Source organism: Capra hircus, chromosome 24 (assembly GCF_001704415.2).
Source record: "Capra hircus breed San Clemente chromosome 24, ASM170441v1, whole genome shotgun sequence".
NCBI lineage: Eukaryota > Metazoa > Chordata > Mammalia > Artiodactyla > Bovidae > Capra > Capra hircus.
This window is the reverse complement of record NC_030831.1, coordinates 55,060,227-55,079,030: the sequence shown is the minus strand read 5'-3', so window position 1 is coordinate 55,079,030 and position 18,804 is coordinate 55,060,227. Positions and strand designations below refer to the sequence as shown.

Here is an 18,804-nt window from a genome sequence, read left to right as displayed (position 1 = left end):
GGAGATTTAATAGTGTCTGTTATTGCAGAGAGAAGGGCTTAAGACCATGTAGACTTCCACATGCCTCAGAATGACTGTCTTTCCAGGAAGAACTCAATCTTAACCTCCGGAAGCATTCTGAGTGTGTAGAAGCTTTTATCAGGAAATCCTTATGTTTCTACAAGAGTGGGAATTTGTAGAGCTTTAGGGCAGCAGAGAATACCACTTAGGTTGTTCTGACTTCATGAAACTGTAGAATCTTTGTGGTGTGGCATGATCTGGTTTCTCAATGAGGAAAGGATGGATACACAGAGCTACCCCAAATCAACAGAGTTAGGTAACCCTCACACTTGTTTATTTCAAATCAAGGTTAACTTGTATAATATTCAGCCTGTGTTCTTACCTTGGACTTCTGGTAAGCAGACATAACTTTTGGAAGCATATCATTTATACAGCATACAGAATTATGTTGAAATGGTGAGATGAAAAGACGATATTTGAAAGGTAAATGAAGTCACTCAAATCTAAGGCTCACTGAATACTCACCGTGTTTGTGCTGTAGGGGGGTTCATGGAGAAGGTGGCATTTGATTACTTCAAACATGTTGGCTGTTATGGAAATCCAGGAGATTATTTGAAAATCTCAGACCCACTAAGCAGAACGAACAGCCATAAAAATGTGAAACTCAGTTTCCTTGAATAGATCACAATTTGCCTGTTTATGTGTTTTGATTGTCTTAGTGGTAAAGAACCTGCCTGCTAATGCAGGAGATGTAAGAGATGCGGGTTCCGTCCCTGGTTGGAAAGAGCCCCTAGAGGAGGCTCAGCCCACTCCAGCGCTCTTGCCTGGAGAATCCCATGGACAGAGGAGCCTGATGGGCTTCACTCCATAGGCTCGCAAAGAGTCGGGCACGACTAACGTGACTGTCACACACACTCTGCTACGTGTCTAAGTATCAATTGTTTACTTTAGTAATCACTCCTTGAGGTTGGAAACCTTATTATTCCTTTTTTTCCTATTAGATACCTGCTCTGGGTGGATGCTGAGTTTTCACTTTTGTTCTCCTTGACCCAAGAGGCCATTACAGTTTCTAGATTGGCAGTTGTCCTCAGGGCAAAAGAATATCTTCTTCCTCTGTGGGTTCCAGCCTTCACTTTGATTTTGGCTGGATATTTCCTTACTATCTTGTCAGTTCATTTGGGTTTAGAAGAAGACTAAAATTTTTTAATCCATCATTTTTTAGTGATTTTTTTAAAAAAAAGCCGTATTTATTGATTTATAAGTTTTTGTTGAAATATAGTTGATTCACAGTGTTGTGTTAGTTTCAGAGTCCAGCAAAGTAATTCAGTTATACATTTGTGTGTGTGTGTATATATATATTCCTTTTTAGATTCTTGCAAGACATTTGGTATACTTCCCTGTGCTAGGTCCTTGTTGGTTATCTGTTTTATATATTTTTTTGTTGTTGTTTACTTGCTAAGTCATGTCTGACTCTTTTTTGACCCTGTGGACCGTAGCCCACCAGGCTACTCTGTTCATGGAATTTCCCAGGCAAGAATACTGGAGTGGGTTGCCATTTCCTTCTCCAGAGCATCTTCCCCCGTCAGTGATCTAACCCATGTCTCCTACATTTCAGGTGGATTCTTTTCCACTGAGCCACCTAGGAAATGCATTATATATATATAGTAGTGTGTATATTAATCCCAAACTCCTAGTTTATTCCTCTCCCACCTTCCCCTTTGGAAACTATAAGTTTCTTTTCTATGTCTCTGAGTCTATTCCTGTTTTATAAATAAGTTTATTTGTATCAGCTTTCTAGATTCCACGTACAAGCCCCATCACATGATATTTGTCTTTTCTCTGTCTGATTTACTACACTTAGTGTTTTGTGGCAGAGTTGTTCCACTATACTAGGCTGCCCTATTTCTAAGAATGGAAATCAAAACCACTTATTTTACAGTTGACAACAATGAGTTCAGAGAGTCCGGTGACTGGCTCAGGCCGTAGAGCTGGTTAATGAAGTCTGTGGCTGAAATCTAGGTCTTTTTTCCAGCTCTGTGCTTTCGGACATTGGTCCAGTCTACGGATAGTTTTGATCTCACTGTCCACGTAAAGTGGAGATTTGAATAATCAATGAGTATGGGTGGGAAATCATAGAAATTAAAATTCATCTCTGTATATCTTTTCTCTGAAAGGAGTGTTTGATCCTCATTCTACCCATGCTTTGTTTTTGTATTTTAGTGTTGAAATGTCAGGCATTTTAGAGGGGGCTTATGCAGAACTACTCAAGTAAAATCAAAATTTGTAGATGGTCCGATTGCCTCCTAAAGCAACTGTCAAAACCATGGACATTACTCAGTCTGTCGGTGTCTAGGGTAAAATAAGTTAGAAACAATTGAGCCCACGTCAGTCTTTGGGAAGAATAATTGCTCTCATCTACTTTCTGTTTTCCTTTGCCTCCTTCCGCCCAGGTGGTGGTCTTCCTCTTACGTGTTCCCGTCTTGGATAGAGAGTGACAGCAGAACAAGGGAGACACGAGAACTCAGTATCCACGCGGCTTCTGTCTTGGGCAGTTTTTCATTTGTGACTGTGCGCCCTTAATGACTTTCCTGAAAGTTTGGGTATTTTTATCCAAGGCTATGAATCTTGTTTTACTCTATGCCCACTAGAATTTTGACCCCTCTCTCACAAATATCCCATCCATCACATGTATGTTTAAAGTTTTTTGTTTTTGTTTTAAAATATTGATCTATTTCACTGCACTGGGTCCTAGTTGTGACATGTAGGATCTTTAGTTAAGACATCTGAACTCTTAGTTGCGAAATGTGGTATGTGGGATCTAGTTCCCCGACCAGGGATCGAACCTGGGTCCCCTGAATTGGGAGCACAAAGTCTTGGCCACTGAACCACCAGGGAACTCCCACAGTGTACATTTTTGATAAGCTCATCATACATATAGCTTGATTGTTCTCCTGTTTTTATTTTCCAGTCTCTCTGATTTCTTCAAATATTTCATTTTATGTATTTGTGTTGTATACATTCAGTAATCTTCTGTGGACACAAGACTGGGGCTTCCCTGGTGGCTCAGATGGTAAAGAAGCTGTTTGCAGTGCATGAGACCCGGGTTTATATATTTGTGTTGTATTCATTCTATAATCTTTTTGTGGACATAAGAGTGGATATAAACTCCAAAAGTAAATACATCCATGGGAAGAAGGGACTGGCAGTTATGTTCGAGCTGGTTGTAGAGAGACCTGAGCTGCTTATCGGGGAGACCTTGACCGTGGTGGAGAATGTTCCTGACTTGAACATGGTCAGCCCCTGTGTCTGCCAGCTCTTCCATCTACTGTCACGTTGGGAGGGTTTTCTGTCCCGTCTAAGCCTCAGTTTCCTCCAAGATAAAATGGCGATACTGGTAGTGTATTGAAGTGCTTGGCACAGTGTCTGGCATATTTAAGCTCATAAAATACTAACTAGTATTATTTTTTGAGAGATAAGAAACAGCTCAGGCAGAAGGAATAGCGGGTACAAATATCTGGAGGTAGAAAGTGTGTGCGGTGCCCAGGTACACCAGCTGGGAGCAGGGGATGGCCACGTGTAGGCCACGTGCAAGGTTTACACAGAGAGTGAGTCTGGGCAAGAACGACTGGGGTGTAGATGCGACGGCAATGTGGACTGAATGCTGCAGAAACTGGCCACCTGGGCAAGGATTTTAGGACAAGATGTGCGTTAGGTGGTGGGTGACGGAGTAGGGTATGCATCTGGCTCGTGTTTCCAGTGGAGGAGGCTGGTGGTTCTCAAAGCTCCTGTGTACACGAAAAGTACCTGAAGACCTTGTTAAAGACACAGTTTTCTTGGCCCCACCTTCAAAGATCCAGGATCAGTAGGTCTGCAATGGACCCCAGGATGCTAATCTTGAAATGAGCACATCAGGTGATTAGACATAGGCAGTCCTCAGGCGCACTTTGAGATGGACTGAGATCCTTGTTGAGGAAATGCTTGCTGACTTACTGGCAGGTCTGATGAAGCTCAGTGGGAGGGAAGATGGAAACAAATGTCTTAAAAATAACATATTTACATTCGGTGCACGCTATAGCTTTGAGTCTTCTTGCCCTGGATCAAGGAGCACCCGTTGTACAGATATTCTTTCAAATAAAAAATATCAGAAGTCATACGATTGTTCTGTGAAGTCTTGGAGGGCGAGAGAGGTGTCCTTACCTTCTCAGTTTGCAGGAGGCCCCTGAAGGAAAAGTCTGTTACGAAGCAATAAGAGGAAGAAAGACTAAAAGAAGGTACAGCAGCATGAGGTCAGGAAATGAGGAGGATGGGAATGGGAAAGAAAGGGAAAAGAGCAGTCAGATTTGACGGGGTGGGAATCTATTTGTGAAGGAAACCAGCCATTATTTAACCTGTTTTGAAAAAGCTAGACTTCCAGCATTTTTAATTAGTGGATTGCTCGCTTTTGAAATTGCCCAGTTGGGAATACTCAAGTTTTGATGTGTTTTATTTGCCTGCTAATTAGCAGCCTGCTTGGTTGACCATCATTTTCCCTTTATTCTGTGGACAGAAGATGTATAGGAACGTCTCTTGAAACACTCTGGCTTAAATCTGGGCTCAGATAACTTCACTGTGTATTTAGTAAGAGGTTGTATTCATTATAAATCAAATTCTGGTACATCTTTTTCTTTTTTTCTTTCCAGCTCGAGTCTTCCTTTTTGCTCTTTAATAGAATTTGTCCTTTAGAAGAGGCCTTCTCAACCTTGGCACAGTTGACATTTGAGACCAGGATATTTTGTGTTGTGCAGGTATTCTGACATGTATAAAACCTTTAGCAGCGTCCCTGGCCTCTAACCACTTGATGCCACTAGCTCTACCCCGCCCTCATGCCCTGCCAAGTTGTGACAACTGAAAATGTCTCCAGACATTGCCAGATGCCCTCTGGGGACCATAATCACCCCTAGGGCAAAACTACTGACCAGGAAGTACTATGGTCCCCTTTCCTCCTTGTCTCTGCCTTCCTTTCATGTTTGAAATCCTTTCTGAAGATGGATAAAATGGGTCCAAACAAAACAGAATCTTATGGTAGACGTAGAGATTCGCTGCTGTTCCATCATTACTTTGGGGCCAAGTTTAAGAGGAAAATCTCTCAAATTAATCCAGGTTGGCTGTTTCAGGCAAGAAGGAAGTCAAGATGTGCAGACTTCTGGTTGATAGATTTTGTCATTTATACCTTTGTGTGTGTGTGTGTGTGTGTGAGAAAATAAACTTGATTTGCTGTTAAGGATGACGAGAACCAGATAGGCTACAAAACTTACTTGTGTGACAGTCCCAAGAGTTCTAAGTCGCTTTTCTATATATGTCCCCCGGTTCAGCTTACAGTAGATGGGCTAGGAGGTTGGGTTGTTAAACAGCAAATTTGGGGAAAGTATTGTACCTTTTCTCCAGACTTCCTCTTCAGAGCTTGCATGACATCTCTTAAAGCTCACAGCCACTGATTATATTTATTGAAACATTTTTTAAATTTCGTGTTCTTTTCTATTTTTGTCTGCACCATGCAGCATGCGGGGTCTTAGTTCCCTGACTAAGGATCCAGCCCTTGCCTTCTGCGGTGAAAGTGCAGTCCTAAGCCCTGGACCATCAGGGAAGTCCCTTGCAGGCACTGATTTTAGCTGTCTGCAGGGGATAGCTGTTTGCCTTTGCATTCTCTTCGGAAGGACTGACCAAAGTAACTGGAACGATATTTGTTAAAAATAAGATTTCAAGTTTAGTGGTCCTAGTTGTTGGTTGCTGTTTCTAGTCCATCTCTTAATATATTCTAAAACACCATGTCCTCTACTGGACCCCCAAATAAGTCAGTTAATTATACTATGATTACTTCTGCTGATAATAAAATAGGAGTAATTAAGGGAAGGACAGTAGTGCATTAAGAAACAGTATTACTGAAATGTTAGAAAACACGGTCCATGGGAGTACATCTCCTGAGCCGAAGTTTCACACCTCCTCCTCCAGTTCTGTCAGAGGAAGCTTGTGATGGCCGTCTGTTACCCACCGTGATCAAGATAATAGAACAGCGAAACTTTTTATACTCAGAAAGGGCCTTTCATCAAAAATCTCAAAGCCATTTCTAAATTTAGAGTGACTGATCTTGCGCGCACTTTTATGTTCTGAGCAGTGAACATGGGAACTTGGCTGTCAGACTCCCCTTCCTGCGCATTTGCACTTGAAGCACTGAAGAAGCATCTCGAAATTGGTCAGCAGCAGAACTTGCTGGTACAGGGCCTAGAGAATTCCAGCCTTCCGGGAGTTCGTATAGGTCATTTCGCCATAATTAACAAAACAAAACATTGCTTTAACAACTTTTGTGCCACATTTCACTGTCCAGATTAAGGATGGTAGGCCAAGTGTTGTGCCTATTTAAAAAAAAAAAAGGAGTGAGATGGTGTGGTTCTAAGAAACTTAGAGTCTCCTAATATCCTTGGAATGTCTTGATGGAAATAGACTACTGTCAACGTACTTTTTCATCTGACGTGTTTTCTTCATGTCTGTTGTCTGGTGGGTAGGCCTCGAGTGGCTTGTCTGAGCCGGTAAGAGGACAGAAAGTGTCTAGGAGCGTTATGGCATGCATGCCGCTAATATTGATAATATTAATAGTATGGATATTTACCTGATTTAACTTTCGTGTATGTGTGTATTTTAAGATTGTGTTCGTGTAGTTTTAACTTAACCTGTCCAAAAGATTTTAGTAAGATTTTAAGTGTAATTTCAGGTTGATAAAAGTTGAGGCTATGAAACATTGTGAAGGATGGAAGTAATTTTTATGTTCATACCTCTGGTTCCTGAGGGTCCAGTTTGTTTCTGCTGTGAATTTAAATGAGCTAATTTAAGTAGTTGGGTCAGAAGCTACTATCATCATGGTAGCCTCGTGCTTGATTCTTAATTAAAGGCAACAGGAGATTAATTTGAAACATTAATTTAAAAGTGCATATACAAAAAGAAAGAATTATTGCAAGAAAGCCTAAAGAATTTTTCTCTTGTCCCCAGATGTAGAAGACAGAAGTAGCTCAGGGTCCTGGGGGAGTGGAGGACATCCAAGCCCGTCCAGGGTAAGTATATCTAATCTTTTCCCCATAAGCAGACATCCTCATATGTAAATTGACAAACTGAAGGTGAGTTTTTTCCTCCCTGACACGCATCTGCATGGCTATATATGCATACTGAGTTTAATGAGGATCCGCTTCTGTTTGGCTTTTTTTTCAGGCTCTATTGGATGTTATTATTGATTTTGACACCCCTTCCACTTTGGCTAACCAGAAGACAACCCTTTCATTAAACATTTGGCCTTGCTTTGCCAGTTACTGATCCAATGTTAACAGAAAGCTGTTTTTTTGTAGGTGGTGCAACTTTAAAAAAAATTCCTAGTATCCCTGTAATATATTGGTGTAAATAGGTCACTGAATAGTTCTGAAGATATACTGTGAAGTTGTAGTTTCCAGTATCATCTGCATAATAAGCCTGTGTTGGTTTCACTTCGTAAACATTATTGTCCCACCACCAGTAGTGCCTTTGGTCACCAGTGGGTTCATTTATTTATTTATTTTTAATTGAAAGTAGCTTTTATTTTTAAAACACACACAACCCCAAATCGTTAAACTTCAAAGTAAATGGATATGGTCTGATTTGGACCAAGTCTTATTCTTCAGACTTGCTCATTTGTCAGTGTTCCTTAAGTCAGTTTTGTGTTTTACAGACCATGGCGCAGAGTCATTTGGAAAAGAAGTTGCTTGTACTTAACCGTACATGTCTTATTCGCTCACAGATTTTTGCTATTCCTGTCCAGGGTTTTTGGTTGTTAGGGCATCACGTGAAGACCATGGCATGGGGTGTGAGTAGGTGGTTAGGCCCTGTGTGTGTTTGTATGTGTATGACCTTGGGTGTGTCATTTCATTTCCTTGGGCCCCATACTGCTACTTTCTAAAATGAAGAAGTTGAACCAGAGGATCTTTCCTGTTCCTTCTAACTCAAATGTGAACGATTATATATATATAAAATCTGTCTTTAATGGAGTCATCGCTGCTGCTACTGCTGCTGCTGCCAAGTCGCTTCAGTTGTGTCTGACTCCGTGCGACCCCATAGACGGTAGCCCACCAGGCTCCCCCTTCCCTGGGATTCTCCAGGCAAGAACAATGGAGTGGGTTGCCATTTCCTTCTCCAATGGAGTCATCGCTAGGCCTTCTGAAATCCCTCTCAGTTTTTATAATAATACATATAACTCCAGATTAAAAGTAGAGACCACACAAAGCAGCTGCCCCTCCCCCAAGCAGCTGTGTAGATGGAGGAAACGTTCTGCAGGGCCGGGAGCGGGGGCACATTTACTGTAATGTTCGCACACATTTGGGGTGGAGAGTGGTCTGTATTTTGGCAAAGAGGTAAGGAAGGTAATCAAGCTGTCCGAAGGAGGCCGTCTCAGCAAGCCGCGTTGGCCATTTCCACCTGTCCTCTGGCCCTGGGGCTCATGCTCTAGTCTCAGAGTACAGCCAGAGCTCTCGGCTTACCAGGAACTTCGCTGAGACTTTGCACCAGCTGTCGAGTTTCAGATTCTCCTGCATTATATGGATGGGTTGAGGAAATCTTTCCTCCTCCTCACATTACAGTCCTCAGTTGCAGAAATCAATCCATGCCCCATGACAGCAAGTGTGGGAGGCGACAGAACGTCCCTCTCTTGTTGAGCTCGTTGGCATGAACTTAATGTCTTCTGCTTTCTCATTTTAACACAACACGTGGTTCTTTCAGTCGTTCTTCTGAGAGGGAGGTTCATTTAGGATCGTCCTGACTTTTATTTGGTTTTCATGAATCGTCTGGCCTTTCCCCCCACCACCCCAGGGAATTCATTGGTGGATAACTTTGACTCAATATTTTGTAATTTGTATTTTCTAAATGCAGCGAGCTGGCATGAGACAGCTTATTGTGGCTGGCTTGTGTTGGACAGCCAGGGGGCAGGTGTCTCTTTTTTCTCATCTTCAAGTGGTGATATTTCCAGTCATCTTGAAACGCTGTGCTGGCGTTTAAATTAGATAATGTATATTAAGCTCTTAATAACTCTGTAGGGTGAGTATACTTAATCAATGGTAATTAGTATTATGCAATGTCTGGTATAGAACAGGTGAGTGTACAAGCAATGATAGATATTTAAAATGTGACGCCCTTTATGCCCTGATGTACTGGCAACATCCCATCACAGTATCGTTCAAGGTAATTTTTTTTATACCTGAGGAAAGGCGGTTGAAAACGGGTTAGTTTGGAACCTTAAGGTTTCTGTCGCTGCTTTAGTGGAGGGATGTGCATTTTCATTTTTCATACAGTATCCGTCCTTTTCACGTGGGCAGATTCTGCCCTTTGGCTAACATACCAACTGATACCTCTGAGTAAATTTGACTTAGTCTTTATGGATAGTGCAACCAGCTGAGCAGCATGACTTTTTTTTCCTTTCTGGTCACTTATGTACCTTAGTAACCTAAAATTTGAACTCTATGATTTAGATGATTTTAATGCTTTCCTGTATGTTATCTAACTCCTCCATTAAAAGCAAGTGACTGGGCAGTTTAAAAACCTTATTTTAATTTAAAATTCCCCTTTAAACCATGAGATGATCATAGTAATTAGAAATTTCCAGAGATTACCGTCTGCTTTAAAACTGTTTTTTTTTGTGACATACTTTGTCCAAATCCAGAATTTATGCTTAAATTCTGATATTCATTTATAGTCCTGTTATAATAATTTTAACATTCTTGTGTAGCTGGTTACTTATGGAATGATCCAATTGTTTACAACCACAATAACATCTATAATAAAACATTGAAATTTCAGTATCATAAAACCAAATGCTGCTGTTTACAAGGTCCTACCTTTGCCTTCCAAAGGCAGTTCATTGCAGGTTATGAGTAAATTTCCCATAGCACATTTTGCTCTCTTTTTAAAAAAATAATGTGGGCTTATCAAAATAATAATTACTATTTACAATATATTTTGTAGGTATCAGGTGTTTTACTTGCATTATTTCATTTGATCTTAATAACTTGATGCAATTGGCTCCATTATTATTATTCCCCCAGTTTCACTATGATTTTGGGGAAAATGTGAACTCTGCAAACTTTAGAGCCCTTCTTATGCACTGTACTTGTGAAGATGCAGCTTTCTTATAATAAGGTGCTGGGGTGAGAATGGTGGGCTCCAGTTTCTTTGGTTCAGAGAGGTATCAGTAGTCAGACTTACATGCTGATTGATTCATGGCAAATTTAAATTTATGCTGTTATTTTATTTACAGAACTATGGAGATGGGACTCCCTATGACCACATGACCAGCAGGGACCTTGGGTCACATGACAATCTCTCTCCACCTTTTGTCAATTCCAGAATACAAAGTAAGACTAATTTTAAATTAGCATGAGTTTTTGGAATGCTTATGTTTTACCATCAAAGATAGAATACAAGCCCAGACAGAGATTCTGTTTTTAAGAACTTAGATATTTAGCTAGTTCACTATCGTAATTTTAAATTGCAGAAAAATATTGATGATCTTTGCTTGGTAATAGTGCATACAGGACTAAGTTTTACAACTGTGTGGAATTACCTAATTTCACTGATATTGAATCTACGTGGAAAATTTGTGTTCCTTAGATGTAAAGCAATTAGGAGAACCTAATTTCATTGTTGTGGCAGTAGTTTTCCAGGGTTAAGGCTGATGAAGTGAAAGTGGTGAATATTTAAAGTAAGAAGTATCAGTTGGCAATGAGAAAAAATCTGTGTTAGCATGAACTTTTATGAAAGGGGTCATGGAAATTCCTGTAATAATAGGGTTACTGTGCTTAAATCAAAGTAGCATGTTCAAGCTGAATTGTAAAGTCTGGTTGTGTATTTATCAAGGTGTGAACTTTAGTGCTAATGATCTAGAAGGTCCCCATCCTGCTTCATGAAGTGACCTATGTGTACTTTGAGATAGTCTTTGTGTTTCCAGCATGTCTTTTCTATTGGAATTCTTAGCATATTTTTTTCTGCTTTGACTACCTATAGGGATTAAAAAAAACAACAAAAAAAACCCCGCAGTATCTTGAGCAATGAAAAGACAATTTATAATGACTTAAAAAGTCCCAATAGCTGGTTACTTTAGTTTTGATTGGGAAAAAAAGATCTGTGTTCTAATAAATGTGAGCTTTAACAATATTAGTAAATCTCTCAACTTGGCCAAATCCTGTTGTGAATCCATCAATAAATGAGGTTAAATTTCTTGGCAGAAGCTGTTGGACTATACTCCAAGGAAGACATGCAGCCATACATATATCGTTCTGAAACCATAACTGCAGATGCTTCTGAGGAATGTCCTATTTTTTAAGCCTTGGTCACTATACTTGTTTTTGTAAATTAATGTTAACTTTGTTCTGTTATTTATAAAATTTTAAATTTATTTTTAATTGGAGGATAATTGCCTTACAGTATCGTGTTGGTTTCTGCCACATATCAACATAAATCAGCCATAGGTATACATACGTCCCCTTCATCTTTTAACCTTCCTCCCACCTCCCACCCCATCCCACCCCTCTAGGTTGTCACAGAGTGCTAGGTTTGAGCTCCCTGTGTCATACAGCAAATTTCCACTGACTATTTAATTTTACATGTGATAGAGTGTATGTTTCAAAGCTCCTCTCTCAATTCATCCCTATACTCGTTATTTAAGGTGTAGATCATTCTTGAGTGTGAGTCGTCTTTTCAGAAATCACCGTCAAATCCATCTACAGGGACCTCAGATATTAAATGCACAGTAGTCAAAGCAGAGAAATACTAGGAATTTATTTTTAATGGGTGATTAAGTGTCATCCCAACTTTGAGAATCAGGATCTCAAAGCTGTATTTGACCATGGGTTGTTCTCATATTTTCTTATTTTTTTAAAATTTAAAATAGTAACTGTTATGTTTTACCTCTGTAGCTAAAGCAAGAATCCTAGCTTTTTAAAATGAGTCATGGTGAGATGCAGTGTTTCCTGTTTCCAGGATGGGCAGATGCAGGTGACTAGATAGGTTTGTCACCTTAGATTTGAAAGAACAACTTTACATTCTTCAATGACAATAGCAGTAATTTTAAATTCTAACACCATCCCCTCTCTATTTATCCTTATCCAACTTCATAAAGTAAAAGATTAACTGAAAATAATCATCTTGAAAAGTAACACTGAAAGAGTATATTAGAGAATTGTCCTGAAGAATTCTAAGACTATCCTCCGATGAGGATAAAATGGGATAAATAAATTACTACTCATATTTAGAAGTTTATATAATGTCCATGCAAAAATGTTTTCCTAAAGAACAAGTGGATAAATTAATATTACAGAAGACACCAAGCAATACAAAGATAGCAAAGAAGCATTCTTGTTTGCGTGTCCTCCTGGGCAGCTGTTTTACAAACCAAATTCGTTTTCTTTTTTTTCAGTTCAAATAGTATTTAAAATATAAGTGGGCTGAGCGTCTACAGCCGGAGCTCCGAGAGCTGACCCTTTTCACTTAGTTGTTGTTTAAGCTGAAAGTCCATGTCAGCTGTGTTCTTTTACTCCGTCTGCCCTCCTTCCCATTAAACCCTTAAATATGGAGGCCAAGACAGTCTCCTGCATTGTGGGAGGAAATGCTGCTACGTCCGGAGGCTCCCACCCACTGTTCCCCATGAAAGGACTTCTCTGTTAGATAAGCTGTCTGGTCTGAAACATGGCTCTTTATTGTTTACAAACTGCTACATTTTCCACCTCAAGCAGATTTTTGCACAGAAAAGAATTGTGCTTGGGCTAAATGGTTTATCTGACATTAACGGTGCAGTGTCAGACTAAGGTCAGGGAAGTTGCCCTCAGAGTGAGAGGGCATGGCTCAGTGTGCAAAAAAAAAAAAAAAAAAAGAAGAGAGAAAAAAGGCATTTAAACTATTATGAAATACCTCGCATTTTTACTTTGGAAAGGAATTAAAAATATTTTTAGAGAACTCGCTAGGATGCTGCATTAACCCCCCACCCCCTGGTAATTTCTCACATCCCAAACGCCTTCTTGATTGGCTTGAGTATCTCAGGCCTAGACTCAGGGAACAAAGATGCTCATTGATGTTGCCCAAGCTGCTGTTGATTTAAAATGAAACCACTTTTGAAATGAACCATGCTTGGTGCTTTGCTGTACCTTTACAAAGAGAAGCTAGATTGTTTTCAAAAAGTTAAAGACAGCCGATTTACAAATGAAGACAAAGAGGAAATAAGACCTATTAGTATAGCCAGCAATTTGAATTTACAGAGTATATGGTATATTCTAAACTACTCTTTGTGTCCAAATCCATATTTTGGGTTACGGTGTTTGTGGAAGTTTTCTTCTACCAAAAGAAGATATTAGACTTTACGTTTTGGACAACAATCTAATGTCCACTTTCAGAAGCTTTGGTTTTCATGAAAAACTGTAAAGGATTTCTTTACATGTCAAAGATTTCATTCTGCTCTGGTGTCACATTGGGGTAAAAGCTATAGCATCGGAAATAAATCAGCCACTTTATTGGACCAGATTCTCTATTGTCAAATCAATCAAGTCTGTGACTGAATTAGGCGTCTGCTACAGAAATAAGTGACACTAATTTTACGGGAAAGAGTTATTAACTGCAGATGACCTATTTCTTTTTGGTAAACTGTTCAGTTAGTGAGGTTTAATTTTATTGCAGAGAAAGAAAAAAATACTGAAACCCTCTTTTCTTTGGGTAGTGACTTACTATTCTACATTTTGTTCTTATGGCAATACAGTATTTTGAAGGAATGATGCAGGCATTGCTAATATTTGCTTATAAACTCTTTTAAGGTAACAAAATGCTTTATTAAAAATCTGAACTCCTTGACTTCCCATGAATGATTTTGCATAAATGTTCATTTTTGTAATCTAATACTTACCTCTGGCACCAAAATACAAAAACTTAATTTATTTGTGTATCTCAAATTTATGCAAAATGGTATATGACTTATAAGAGTAGTAGTGTCTACATTAATTTACCTCCTTTAGAAATAAGGAGGTATTGCATATCTGAATACAAGGCCTTACTTGGTTGATTGCCTAAGCTAAAAATAAACAAATGGACGCAAGTGCACTTGCACGCAAGCACATGTTCACGTGCACATGTGCACACACATGCAGCTATTGTGCTAGAAGAATTAATAATGACACTTGGTTTGTCAGTGTGCATTCTTCCCTCCATTGCTGTCTGTGTTTAAAGTTGCCACACAGAGTTTTGGAAGTTGATATTGTGTAAATCCTTTAAAGAAAAACATAACTAAAAGAAACAACAACAAAAAAAAAGCAGGCCCCAAATTTGTTGTTTTAAAAAATAAACGTGCATGGCCTTTTGTTTTTCTTTTAGTGTGGGGGAGTCTGGAGGAATTGAGAGATTTCAGCATTGAGTCATCTAGCTGCCTGCCGGCCTTGACCAATTCATACAGTTCTCTTTTTAAATTATTATTGAGGTATAATTGACATGTATTAGTTTTAGGTGTACAACATCATGGTTCAATATTTGTGTAGTAGACTCTTACTTGACACTTGCTGAGTCCTCACTTACTGTTTTCCCTTGGGTAGAGACAAGCAAGCCAGTATGCATTTTTACTTGTTTGAAATTCCCTGTCCTGTTTTGTATCTGGAGAGAACTAGTCACTTCTTTGTGACCATGTATGATCATTAATGATAACAGTGTACACTTGATCTGTTGGAAACTTGTTCACTACAGTTATTAAACAGTTTGATGAAACCTTTACAGTGGTCAGTGGGTAGCTTTCAGAATACGCAAGTGGGTCAAAGGGACCATGGTGCTGAGCCTTGTGTTTTTAAGAGGATTATATGTTAAGGAATAGTTGGAAAATCATGGCAAGAACTATATGCAAAGACTATGGATTTAAAAAATCAGTCCTGTTTGTTTCTTGTGTTTGCCCAACATTAAAACTTTTGCAGGTAATTGTCCAGATTTTTTTTTTTTTTTACAATGAGAGACAATATATTTTCTAGCCACAACTTTTTGATCAGAGGAATGACCCAGTATATGTTTTCCTTCTTTTGTTCCAGAGCTTTAATTGAAAGCCAGATTGTTTGAGTGAGCAAGATGCCAGTAAGGTTATAGACATGCACTGGTAACTGAAGGATGTGAAAAGTGATACTTGGGTATGGTTGGGTGCAGCTTAGTTCAACATCAGCGGCTGTGTTTTTACATGTCCCCTTGTGAATGGTTCGGTTTCCTTATTGCGGTATTTGGTTCTTGTCCCGCTCATGGTACTCTACCAGTGCACGGAATAATTTCTCGCTGTAGAGTAACTGGTTTCTGAACTAGCTCAGTGGAATGTTTTACTGCAGGATTAGATCGTGGTTCAGGCAGAACTGCAGAGAGCTGCTGGCTTACAGGATGACCTTTGAGTCTCATCTGGGTTAGCGGTTGATATTTTGATTTGGTTACTGTGGTCATATTGTGACAGCTGCCGGCTCATTAGAATTCACTTCCACCGCTCCATTTGCCGAGCAGGAATATTTAGGTTTGTATTACTTCAGAGTGTTTATGGCTACCCTGAGTTTAGCCCAGCATAAAGGTGAAGTGTTGTGAGCACTTTCAAATCCCAGTGGCAGAGGCCAGTGGCACAGTCTTCTTGTAAAACGGAGAATGTGAGTACATGTTAATAGAGGTAGTTTTTCTTTTCAGTGTAAAACTGGAAATACCCAATGAAGAGACTCTTACGAGGAAAACAGTTTTGAAAACTTTAAAGTACGAAAGAAAAGAATGAGCACAAAGAAACAGTTTTTTAAAAGCATGGGTAAGATTTTACTTGACCTCTTGCTTCAGTGTGTTTTTTCCTTCCCATGCTGAAATGTAAATATTTGAAAATAACAAAACCTGGACAAAAATGGCTATTATTTGATGTTTGAAGTGCCACAGGTCAAATAATGCTTTCATAATTTTGTGAAAATGAGATTGTGAATGTACATGTCAGCTCTGGACATTTTAGTTCGCTTTTAAATTGTTCTGAAGTTTAATAGTGACAGCGGGTTGCTTACGAGTTCTTCAGTTAGGGATGTCTGCGTTTTCGACATATTTTTTTTAATGACACTTTTTAGCTCGAGGTTATCTTGATATCGTCTGTTAGCTGTTGGACCGATAATGTGATAGCAAGCAATTTCTGAGAGAAGAAATGTTTAATAATGGTCTTATTTCTTGTCAGCGTTGTTTGGGAGTTTTCTTTTTTTAATGTTAATTTAAAATGTCTTCATGAAGTGTTAACAAATAAGACTCTTTTAGTGTCATCTCCAATGATATAATTAATTAATTCTGATTTTGAGTAGAGGCTAGGAGCTAAAGAACTGACTTTTCTACTCTCTTGCTACAACTGTCTGTGGGTCTTCAGGTCAAATCTGTTTTATACCTTTAAACTGAGGACGGGGAGCAAGCCTTTAGATGATCTCTGAGGTAATTTTCTCATCTGATGGTCCATTGATCTTTCAGGTATGCCATTTTCTGCTTATACTATATTTTGTGTTTAGAGATGTTTTATCGTCCTGTCTAATCCATTCATCTCTATTTTGTGATACCTTCAAGTAACTTTACTAGTGATGTGTTTTCCACATGTAATTCTTTAGAGCCTGATTCAGATGGATATTTCTTTTCTACCTCAGCTCATTCCAAACCATAGGGAAGGGACTGGATCGAACAGGATAAAATAATAACTCATTAAGTTACGTCACCAGGAGAAAAGTATTATGCATGGGCCAGTTCTTGGCACAGAATTATAGGATCTCAATAAGTGGCTCTTGAAGGGGTTCATTCATGAATCAATCAGAGAAATCAGAATTTGGGTCTCAGCCCTAAATGAAAAGCCCATAAGTTAAAGTCAAGCCTACATGTTACTGTGTCAGGAAGAAAACCCTAAACCAGAGGCAGTCATCTAGAAATTCATTCTGTAGTTCTGTGCCCTTGACTGTCCAGAATATCAGGAAAGAGACCATATTAACAGTAGCGTAGATTCCAGTTTTCAAGAAACACACCACAGATTATTTATAAAAGGAAATAAGTAAAATCAATATTTTTTGAAAGGCCACTGAAAGAAGCTGTGTGTCTCCAGTATTCAGATAAGGTGACTTGTCCAGTCAATAAACATTGCTGTCCCTCTTTCGTTAGTCTTGTTCTCTTTCCACTAGACTGCCTGCTCTGCAGTGTAACATAGCAATGCTGCGCTAATCAAACACTTTAAGAGTCAAACTAGGTGGACCAAACCCGGCTCTTTTAAACTTTAGAAGAACTGATACCAGAAAAATGTTAATTGAAAACTATAATTCACAGAAAAGTGTAGGTCTTCTGCATATCACAGAAAGATTTCTCACGTAGAAAGTTCTTGAATCGTTTTAGAGTCAAGTTCAAGGAAAAAGTGGTTTGTGTCCGTAGGCTTGCTTTTCTTGAAAGGAATGGAAAATGTGACTAATGGTGGCTTATGGATAATTTTTCTCATATTAGAAGTCAGGTGGTGGACCATGACTAGATTTGGTTTACGGTTCATTGAAGTCTAGGCTTGTATCTCTGTGATTTCTTTGTCCTTTCCCTCGTTGTCTCAAGATGACTGTCACAGTCTCAGAAGTCAGGTTTGGGTTAGATGCAGCAAGAAGGGAAAGATGAATTTGCTCATGTGATCTCCCTGCCTTTCTTCCATCCACAGCCATCTCCAGCTGCAGAGTTTAAAAGGGGTGGAAAGTTATACAGTTGCCCCTCCAGCCTGTTCAATGGGACGAGACAAGAGGGAAGGGGGCTGAGGATGCTTAGCCAATTTATAAGGTTTATTTAGTTTCTTTTAAGAGAAGAATCTGTAATTTTCAACTTAGCAGCTTTGAAAATAAAGAACCAAGGTTCCAGCTTCCTTGTGAGAAGCAAAATGTGAAAATGGGTCTCGACTCTGAATTCTGGTCAGCAGATTAGAGAGAATGATAAAGAAGTGTGGGATGGAAAATGAGTTCTGAAAGGAAGATGGCGGGGAGACGGCAGCAGGAGAGTTGCACACGGCGGGGAGGAGTTGAGGTCATTTCATCACCAAGGCTTGTGCTTTCCTTGTCCTCATCTCTTGATCAAGGCAGCAACTAGCCAGGGTAAAGGTCTTTCGGCCTCGTCATCCACAGCCTTCTCTATTAGGCCTCTGGCTTGAATTCCTGCCAGGCTGCCCAGAGCTGCCTGCTCATGCAGCCAGCCGCCTATGGCTGCACCCTCCAGTCTTTCCTGCAATCCTCTTGGTGGTCTCTGGCAGAGCCCAAGCGCAGTGCCCATTCCCACAGTCCCCTGCAGTAGCCACTCAGAGTGGGCTTGGCATCCTGGAGTGTCAAGGTCCCGGGACGTGTCACTATAAGTGACAGAGATTGTTCTCCTGGGTCACTGCCAAACAGGCTCCCGGGAACTTCCTTCCAGCCACCTGCCGGGTTGCCGTGAAGCTCTCACACAGGATCCTGCCCCCGAGGGCAAAGAACTGTTTTCTTCTTCTTCTTTTTTTTAAAATATTACATAGTTGTATTTGTTGATCTTTAATATGGAGAATTAGGAGAAGCCAAAAGACATTTAATCTTGGCCAGTGTGCCAAGACTGCATGAAATTGTGGTGAGAGCTGGATCCAACTTTTAACCAAAAGTTTCCCACCTCCGCTGATCACAGTCATGGTGGGAATGAGGCTAATGAGAACACGGGCAGGGGAAAGACCGTCCATCATGAAAGGAAAGCAGGATGTGGAATAAACAGGGCTGTTTTCCTTTAGTACAAAGTTTT

The 18,804-nt window shown here is 39.7% G+C and overlaps 1 protein-coding gene across 14 annotated transcripts in view; it reads left to right on the top strand.

Moving 5' to 3' along the window:
- TCF4 (transcription factor 4) overlaps positions 1 to 18,804 on the top strand; it is a 384,420-nt gene that overhangs the window by 124,549 nt on the left and 241,067 nt on the right. For all 14 annotated transcript variants that reach the window (XM_018039407.1, XM_018039409.1, XM_018039408.1 and 11 more), the window contains 2 exons: positions 7,021 to 7,082; positions 10,301 to 10,397. In XM_018039407.1, the coding sequence (XP_017894896.1) occupies positions 7,021 to 7,082; positions 10,301 to 10,397 (159 nt within the window). The remainder of the gene's footprint in view (positions 1 to 7,020; positions 7,083 to 10,300; positions 10,398 to 18,804) is intronic.